We start from the raw sequence: 9,856 nt of genomic DNA on the forward strand, positions 1-9,856 counted from the left end.
GATGTCGCGTGGTTCGTAGAGAGGTGCTTGACCTGTCGCAGGGTGAAGGCCGAGAACCAACGTCTGCATGGCAAGTTGCAGCCACTTGAGGTTCCCCAATGGAAGTGGGAACAGATTTCTATGGATTTCATCACCAAATTGCCGAGGACTGCGAGGGGTGTCAATGCAATTTGGGTGATCGTCGACCGGCTGACAAAGAGCGCTCACTTTCTTGCTATCAGTGAGAGCTCTTCTGCAAAGAGGCTGGCAGAGTTGTATGTGAGGGAGGTGGTATCGCGGCATGGAGTGCCGATCTCGATTGTGTCAGATCGGGATGTACGTTTCACTTTCAGGTTCCGGAAGAAGTTCCATGAGGAGTTGGGCACGAGGCTGCATTTCAGTACCGCTTACCACCCACAGACGGACGGACAGAGTGAGCGGACAATTCAGACGCTCGAGGACATGCTTCGGGCATGTGTGTTGGACTTCGGAGGGAGTTGGGATACGTATTTGCCATTGGTTGAGTTTTCCTATAACAACAGTCACCATTCGAGCATTGGTATGCCTCCCTTCGAGTTGTTGTATAGGAAGAGGTGTCGAGCACCCATCTGTTGGGGAGAGGTAGGGCAGCGAGTGATGGGCAGCACTGAGATAGTGCTTCAAACGACAGAGAAGATACAGCAGGTCAGGCAGAGGTTGTTGACAGCTCAGAGTCGCCAGAAGAGTTACGCGGATAGGCGACGATCCGAGCTCGAGTTTCAGGTTGGAGACTTCGTACTCCTGAAAGTGTCTCCTTGGAAAGGAGTGATTCGATTCAGGAAGAGGGGCAAGCTGGGGACTCGGTATATTGGGCCGTTCAGAGTGACCACAAGGGTGGGCAGGGTAGCATATCGGTTGGAGATACATGCGGAGTTGAGTCAGATATATGATACCTTCCACGTGTCTCAGCTGAGGGAGTGTATAGCCGACGAGTCGGCGGTGGTACCATTCGAGGATATTCAGGTGGATGCGAGCCTGAATTATGTTGAGAGGCCAATCGCAGTGGTGGATCGGAAGATCAAGGTGTTGAAAAACAAGGAAGTGCCACTGGTTCTGGTTCAGTGGCGGCATCGAAAAGGGTCCGAGCTGACCTGGGAGCCGGAGTCGGAGATGCGGAAGCTTCATCCAGAGTTGTTTGTAGAATGAGACTTCGAGGGCGAAGTCTGATTCTAGTGGGGGAGAATTGTAACATCCGAATTCCCAGGTATCTTATTTTAAGTATTTATCTTGAGTTTTAGGGAGGGACCCGGCGAGTAGGCGCTCAGACTCGCCAAGTAGGATCGCGAACTCTTGTCTACATTAATGATCAGGCTCGACGAGTCGATGCGTGGACTCGGCGAGTCCGCGCTGTAAAGTGAAACCCTAAATCTCAGGGCCTGAGCCCTATTTAAAGGCCCTTATGGCCGTCATTTGTGGCCAGTACTCCCCTATGAAAACCCTGGAGAGAAAAGAGAGCTTAGAGAGCATTTTGGAGGCTAATTCTTCATCCTTTGGTGTGATCTTGCAAGAAGGAGTGGGAAAATCCAAGCTAGATCGATTGTGGAGCTTGGATCTGTGTTGTTCACACTGAGATTCACGTTTTGAGGTAAAAGTTCCTTCCCATTTCGTGTATTTGATAGATTCCTTGAATCTAGGGTTTCCTTTGCACAATTTTGAGTTAGATTGTGAAGCATATGAGGTCCCTTTGGGTATAGATGATAGATCTGGACCTTGAGAGGTCCAAAAGGTCCCAAGCTTCTAGATTTATGAGGTTTCATGTAAGCCTTGAGAGTAGAACCCCATTCTAAAGGCTATTTCTCCATTTTTGGTCTTATATGCATTGCATGAACGTAAAGTTTGAACCTTTACGTGACTTTCGAGTGTTAGAAGGTTGGATCTACTGGTTGGTGAAGCAGATCTGACCTCAAAAGATCGTTTGAGTGTTTTCATGGGAGGAACTCGTCGAGCCCATAAGGGACTCGACGAGTCGAGTCGGGTTGCCCCGCGATTCGCGACCTGTGATAACCCGTTGAGTGTAGGGTTGACTCAGCGAGTCGAGTGGGGACCAGGGGCGAAGAGGACATGCATGTACTCGCCGAGTCACATGAGTGCACTCGACGAGTCTGGTCAAAGTTTGACCGTTGACTTTTGTTGACTTTTAGGGTTTGGTCAATGTTAGGGTCTTTGAGCCATGAGAGGGGTAAAATGGTCTTTTACCCTTCTGAGAGTGCTAAGAGAGGGATTAGTCTAGCCTTGAGGGTTGTATTGATTAGAGTGCTTATTCCATGTGATTAGGCGGGGGCTAGACCAGATTTTACCGAGTTCGAGATTTACCGAGTTACCCGAGGTGAGTCTTCTCACTATACTTTACCTAGAGTGGTAATTAGAGTTATGTGACAGAGTATCTTGTATGCTATTTATGTGATTGTGATACACTGCATTATTTCTATGTGATTCATGCCGTGTATGTTCCAGAGTTTACAGAGTTAGAACCGGAAGGTTCACAGAGTTAGGACCAGAGGGTCCACAGAGTTAGGACCGGAGGGTCCACAGAGTTACAGCCTCGAGTGGCTAATATGGGTTATATGTGGTATTTTGGGGAACTCACTAAGCATTTATGCTTACAGTGTTGTGTTATGTGTTTCAGGTACCAGTGAGGATCGCGGGAAGGCGCCGGCATGATCAGTACACACATGAGGAGTTTTTATACATTATGGTCTTGGGTTGTGTTTCTATGGATTGATATGTGATACAATGATATTTTTATAATAATTATGAATGAAAGTATGCTTTTAAAAATGTGAAAAATTGTTTGAAAAATTACGGTGTTACAACCCATAAATCATCATTTTTTACAAAATAGTTTTCAAAACATGTTTAATATCAGAGTTTTCCCAAAATCATAAAACAAACACGATGTAACTTTCCAAAAATTTCATCAAATTTTAACTCAAAACAACCCATTTATTTACAAAAGTGTTTACAAAAGCATGATCTCCAAAACATGATTTAAAATCAGAGTCTCCCAAGACCCAATCCATTGTAAAACCAAGGATGTGTACGGTCACACCTTCTCCTTGCCACGAATCATCTGAAGAACCTAAAACCATAAACAAAACTGTAAGCACAAAGCTTAGTGAGTTCCCCCAAAGTACCAACACACAAACAAATAGCACATATACAACAACAACATGCATTGGGTCCACAACTAAAAGACTGGATTACCCCTGAGCCCACAGTATGAGTATGGCTTGCCTATCGGGCCCACAGCTCATATCTGGCCTGCTCTTGAGCCCACAACATAAGTTTGGCTTGCCCTCGGGCCCACAAATTATGTCTGGCTTGCTCCCCAACCCAAAAAGTCTTCGGACTGTAATACCAATGTTCAGCCCTCAGTACGAGTCTATCTTACCAACTGTCCTCAGATCGTATCTAGAATGCTACTAAGCCCTCAGTATGAGTATGGCATCCTCTGCCAATCCCTCAACTCATATCTAGATTTCTCTAATACCTTCAAGTCCTCAGTACGAGTCTGGCATACCACCGGGTCCTCAACTCGTATCTGGAATGCACTTGAGTCCTCCATATGAGTCTGGCATGCCCTACCCGGCCCTCAGCTTATATCTGGAATGCTCCAGGGTTTTTGGCTACAGCATGAAGCAGTACAACCTCAACCCAACATAATATGCCAACGGATAACAAACATATACAGATAATCATGCAGGCATAATCATAGGTAGTCCTACTAATCTACCAGTCTAGCATATCGGCAACTAGCATATAATCATGCAGATCTATTCCATACTCGACATATCGGTGAATAGCAGGATATCAAACCAATGGGTCGGCCTTGGTGCCTTCGACCCGTAAATACAGTGAGGAAAACTCACCTCGCACTGCCGAATCATACAGACGATCCCTAGTTGCTGGTTGACATAACCCCGAACCGCCAATATCAAGACAACACCCCCACCAACAGCTGATCTCACAAACAATCTCTGACTGCAGATCCGCTAAAATCCACATGCTATCAAATCCCCAATGATAACCCATCAACATCCAGCCCCTGACTCACACTATGAGTTCAAATTAGGGTAAAAGACATTTTTACCCTTCCACAAGCTTGGCCCAAAGCCAAGGCCAAAACAAGATGACTAAAGGCCTAAAATCCAAAAATAAACATCTAAGGCCCAAATGTGGCCCAATTTTCCAAATTGGGCTCAATTCCTTTCGTGGTCCTTCACCCAAGAAAGTGCAACAGGACAAAAATTCCAAACCATAAAATCCAGACGGCCCAACATGGCCCAATACAATCTAAGCCCAAAACCGAAGCCCAAAACGAAGAGGCCCAATAGTGCCGCGTACGTGAGGCGTACTCCGGAGGTTCGCTCAGCGTACACGAGGCTGCGCAGAATCCACCATTGGGGTGACTGATTAGGTACGTGAGGCGTACCCTCACAAATCATAAGTGCTTAATGGCTTCATCACTTAAGCTAACACTTCAGATCCAAGGTCCATAGGTATACTAGGGTCATAAAGTCTCCAATTTTATGACCTTACACGTCCATAAAGCTCTTAATACGAGGTCTTAATCCATTAAGACCCTTCTACCAAAAGCATGAGACACTTCTAGCCATTGGGACCTCATTTTTATGACCAAGGACCCCTCTAAGGGTCTGAAAGGACGACTCAAAACATGACATGCTCAAGATGGAGCATTTGGGACCAGAAAGAAGCATAAAAAGACCCAAACATTAGATCTATCAAATGAACCATAAAAGTATGAACTTTATACCTTTAGATGATGGAGAAAAGAGCCAAACTTCCAGATCCAATCCTTGCTTCAAGCTTCCAAGCTTCTTGATGCACCTTTCCTTCCTCTAAAACACCAAGAACACACTTTAAGGCTCAAAATCACACTTAAGGGGGGTTAGGGTTTTGCAAGAACGGCTCTAAGGCTTTGGAGGCAGAAAATGTGGGTATAAATGACCATAAGGATGCTTAAATACCCCTCAAACCCTAAAACTTAGGGTTTCTTTCGGACATGAGTACGCCCAGCATACATATGTGTACGCCTAGCCTACTAGGGCACACCCTAATACGCTTAGCGTACATACGGAGGGATGCAATGGAATCTGAAGTAGATGCTATGAAGGCTAATAATACTTCGTCACTTGTACCCCTACCTCCTAGTAAAAATTCAGTGGGATGTCGTTGGGTTTATAAAGTCAAATGTGGATCAAATGGTCAAGTTGAAAGACACAAAGCACGATTAGTTGCTAAGGGATTTACACAACAAGAAGGTGTTGATTTTTTGATACTTATTCACCAGTTGCAAAACTTGTGACTGTAAAAATGCTTCTTGTTATAGCTGCTGCAAAATCATGGGATTTGGTTCAATTGGACGTGAATAATGCTTTCCTAAATGGAACATTACATGAGGAGGTCTACATGGATATTCCACATGGTGTTCATGTTCAGGGGTATTAGTTCATTCCAAATACATATCCAAATTTGTATGTAAGTTACACAAATCCATATATAAATTAAACCAAGCCTCACCGTCAATGGTTTGAGAAATTTTCTCAATTCATGATCACAATAAGTTTTGAACAATCAAAATCTGATTACTCTCTATATAACAAAGGACAAAATGAATATTATGTTGCATTACAATTGAGTCATGCCTTTAAACTCAAAGATTTCAGTGCTCTAGGTTACTTTCTGGGATTGGAAGCAGCTAAATCTAGTAAATATAATAATCTCCCCAATGACACCCAACCAATATAGAATGTGGAATGTGGTTTATTATTATTATTTTTTTTTTGGATGGTCCCATGTAATAATCTCCCCCAATGACATCCAACCAATATGGAATGTGGCATTGGTATGGTCCCAACATGGTTTACTATTTTATTTTATTTTTTTGTTGGTAACAATGAACAAAAAAAAAAAACAGTGCAATAATCTCCCCAAACTTGCAAGAGAAGTTTTGGGACAAAAAAATAAATAAATAAATAAATAAAAATAAAAAATAGTGATAAAAAATGTAAATGTAATTTACTTTATATAAAAACTGATAAATGATAATGGTCCCCATTCCCCAATACTTAAGTGGGTGCCTATGTTTCTATGCCCATAATCATGAAATACTATTGGTTGAAGAAGATCATTAAACGGTTGAACTTCCACAATTTGTCCTTGTCAAAGTTCCACATCAGAAAAAGATTAAACAATTGATTCATGTATCACATTTGATTTCGTGAGGACTTAATAGCATAATATATATCTCATCAAGTTTCCCAGAACTTCAAAATGGACTATGCCACTATGGTGACACTAGGCATGTTGCAAAAGGGTATTATTACTTATTAGTACACATATGATAACAACACATTTACACTCACAAACAAAACCCTCCAACCCAAAACAGTATCTCTATTACCATAAACAAAGAGATCTCACCAAAATATTACAATTTAAGCGTACAATTACAATCGACCCCCAAAAAATAAAAATAAAAACAAATTTCTTCCTATCAAGAAACCGATTCTTGATTTGCACCAAAAACCGGTTTCTATGTTCCCTCGTTGTCTACATTCAACGAACCATCTTTGAACAATTTCAAGCTAAGATTATTGTATCTCTCTCTTGAATATTGTCTAGATGCTTTCCTCCAATCAGTTCCTGCTTTCATCATTGCTTCAAATTCCTCATAGCTAATTCGCCCATCCTAAAACCATAAACAATTATCAAATTAAATGAATAAAAGCACACAAAAATGTGTTGAACAAACAAAATTAGAAAAAAAAAAAAAAAAAATTGAACAAATACAAACCTTGTCTGTATCAACATCTAGAATAATTGCAGCAATGATATCCTCATTGTCAGTTTCAATTTCATCAACTAAAGCTTCCCTAAGCTCTTCTTCCTCTATGTACCCACTTTTGTTTTTATCAAAAAATTCAAAAGCCTCTTTCAGATGATCATCACTTCCCATTTTTCTTAAGTGAACAGAAATAGCAACAAACTCTCCATAGTTCAAGTACCCATCTTTATCAACATCACCCTGTACAAATATATTTAGTTACAATTTGTCTCTTATATGTGGTAGAGGGTATAATCGTACTTACAGCATCCATAAGCATTTGGAGATCTGAATCAGGAATCTGATGACCAAGCTTCTGTAAACCAACTTTTAACTCAACCATGGTTATCTTCCCTTGCTTGTTAGTGTCCATTAAATCAAATCCTTGTTTTATCCCCTCCACTTCTTCCGCAGATAAAAGCTCAGCAATTACCTAAATTTATGATTTACAAATTTCAGCAGTTTGAAATAAAGTTTAAGAACAAAACCCAAAATTTTTTAATCTTTTTGTTATACCCTTAATGCTCTCTTCTTGAGCTTGTTCATGAATGAGAACTGCTTTAATCTTGCTTTAACAGTTTCACCTAAAGAAACGTTTGGAGCCTTCTTGGCATTTTGTATCCATGGATGATCTGTACATTTTTTGAAGGGTTAAAAATGAAATTTTGAATCTTATGGTCGATTAACAAAAACTTTTTTGTCCTCTTTATATAGGTCATAATGGTATAAAGAAGACAAAAACTTTTCACCAACTAAACCTACTATTTGCATTTTTCCACAATACTCATTTAACTTTGTTTGTACACCTAGGTCCCTAAACAAAACTTTTATGCCCTATTTATACAGTTATAAAAAAAAAAGTTTAGTAACCATTGTGGGAAAATATTGATGGGAAAAAGAAGACTGAAACAAAAAAGAAACATAAATAAAATGTTACCTAAAACTCCTTGAGCGGAAAGGCGTAAATTAGGGTCAGGATTAAGCATCTTTTTAACAAGATCTTTTGCATTATCAGATACCACAGGCCATGGATCCCTCTTGAAATTAACAACAGATTTAATAATCGCTTGTGCAACTCCTTGTTCGGTTTCTTCATTCAAAATAATAAAATGTATTTTTAAAACTAACAAAAAAAAAAAGAAATAATTTTGTGAAGTGTGAATGAAAGAATTCAAACTCACCAGCCCAAAATGGTGGGACCCCACAAAGCAAAATGTATAGAATTACTCCAGCACTCCATACATCTATCTCAGGACCATAGTTACGTTTCAGGACCTCAGGAGCCATGTAATATGGACTTCCTACTATTTCATTGAATCTTTCACCTTTTTAAGATTAAAAACATCTTCATTTAGCAAAAATGGTGAAGAAAAGTAGAAAACATGTACAAGAATTATGATTTTTGATAGTTTTTACCTGGTTTGAAGATCACTGATAGACCAAAATCAATGACCTTTAATGCTGCTGTTTCTTTCTTGTTTGCATACAGAAAGTTTTCAGGTTTTAGATCACGATGCATGACACCATGTTTGTGGCACATCTGTAGTAAGAAAAAAACACATTTGATTCGTAAAAACTTTCTTCAAGAAGTGGATATCAAATATGTTTATGTTATAAACATACAGGAAAATAGAGATGGATAAATCTTGACCTGAATCACTTCAACAATGGTGCGAATGACACCTGCAGCAGCCCTCTCTGTGTAATGGCCCCTAGCAACAATCCGATCAAACAATTCCCCACCTTCACATAACTCCATAACCAAATGAACAGCACTATCATCTTCATAAGTGCCCTTTAAGCTCACAATATTCTGATGTGGTGGCATATGCTTCATAATCTCAACTTCCCTCCTTACATCTTCAATATCAATCCTCGTTCTTAATTTCTTTTTTGAAATCGATTTACAGGCCAAGACTTCACCTGTAGATTTATCTGTACACATGTATGTAATCCCAAACTCCCCTCTACCCATCTCCTTACCAAGAACATATGTTTGCTCAATTTCATGTCCTGTAGGGTTTTCAAGTACATATGATTTGTATCCTGTAGGACGTGATGTATTGGGGCCATCGTAATCTAGAGAAAATGGGTTTGGTTTGTTTTTGCCCTTTTTATTCTCGTAATCAGTGGTGGAGGGTGTAGCACAACAATTACCCATATAATCGGAGCTTGAAGATCTAATCTATATCTTGACCTTAATTGTTCCAATTTCGGATTAATAGTATAAAGCTTCAAGATTCAAAGCGTTTTGGATCTTTACATAACCGGGTATCAGAAATTAGAAGGAACAAAGAGTCAAGAACAGCCCAATTACTGTTATTTATAACATAAACAGTGAAACGGGTCAAGGACGGAGGGCCTACCTGGAAACAAATCAGATCTTGTACTTGTGCTTTGATTAGCAGCCTGATATGGGTTTTCGAGGGTACAAAGGAGATGACAAAATTGGCAAAAGGATAGGAACCTGAAGGATGCTCCCAGGATTATCGGGAGATGTGAGTAGTGATTTGTCGACAGGATAGGGTTGAAGAAGAGGGATTTTCAGGGTATTAGCAACTCACTCATTATTGAGGAAACGGTCAACGCCTTCTATCAGCTTTTATTTAACGTAAAACTGTCGCAACTTGCTGTAGTGTTGTTTACCTAAACCCCTATTGGTGTGATATTTTATGAGAAAGTGACAAAATAGCTAAATTTCTTAAGAGTTTTTAAATAATATAGCCAAAACTTAGACATCGTCGACAATGTAACCACTTATTTTGCAAAAAGGCCATAGTAAAAACTAAAAAGAGGTGGTTAGTGTGAGAGCTTTTTGCATTTAATTTTTAAAAATTTAAGAAAAAGCTTGGAAAAAAATCGTTTGGCAACAAGAACGTTTAACTTTTAATTTAAACTAAAAGCGTTAAAATTAAACGTTAGGTACATCAGCGTTTGCCTAAACGCTCCAACCAAATTTACAAAATTATCCATATGGTCTTCATTGCAACC

General features: G+C 40.0%; 1 protein-coding gene across 2 annotated transcripts; it reads right to left on the reverse strand.

The window, feature by feature from the left end:
* Positions 1 to 6,343: 6,343 nt before the first annotated feature.
* Positions 6,344 to 9,460, reverse strand: LOC145128252 (calcium-dependent protein kinase 8-like). 2 transcript variants are annotated; one of them, XM_079063049.1, is made up of 9 exons: positions 9,232 to 9,460; positions 8,517 to 9,122; positions 8,282 to 8,405; positions 8,047 to 8,190; positions 7,803 to 7,955; positions 7,382 to 7,497; positions 7,131 to 7,298; positions 6,836 to 7,066; positions 6,344 to 6,730 (listed from the first exon to the last, which is right to left on the reverse strand). In XM_079063049.1, the coding sequence occupies exons 2-9, from the start codon at positions 9,024 to 9,026 to the stop codon at positions 6,575 to 6,577; spliced, it is 1,602 nt and encodes a 533-aa protein (XP_078919175.1). In that variant the 5' UTR covers positions 9,027 to 9,122; positions 9,232 to 9,460; the 3' UTR covers positions 6,344 to 6,574. The 2 variants fall into 2 exon arrangements, with proteins under 2 accessions (XP_078919175.1, XP_078919174.1); XM_079063048.1 differs by having other exon boundaries at positions 8,517 to 9,460.
* Positions 9,461 to 9,856: the final 396 nt, after the last annotated feature.

The sequence above is a fragment of the Lactuca virosa genome, chromosome 8 (genome assembly GCF_052849685.1).
Source record: "Lactuca virosa cultivar CGN04683 chromosome 8, Lactuca_virosa_CGN04683_v6, whole genome shotgun sequence".
Classification (NCBI taxonomy): Eukaryota; Viridiplantae; Streptophyta; class Magnoliopsida; order Asterales; family Asteraceae; genus Lactuca; species Lactuca virosa.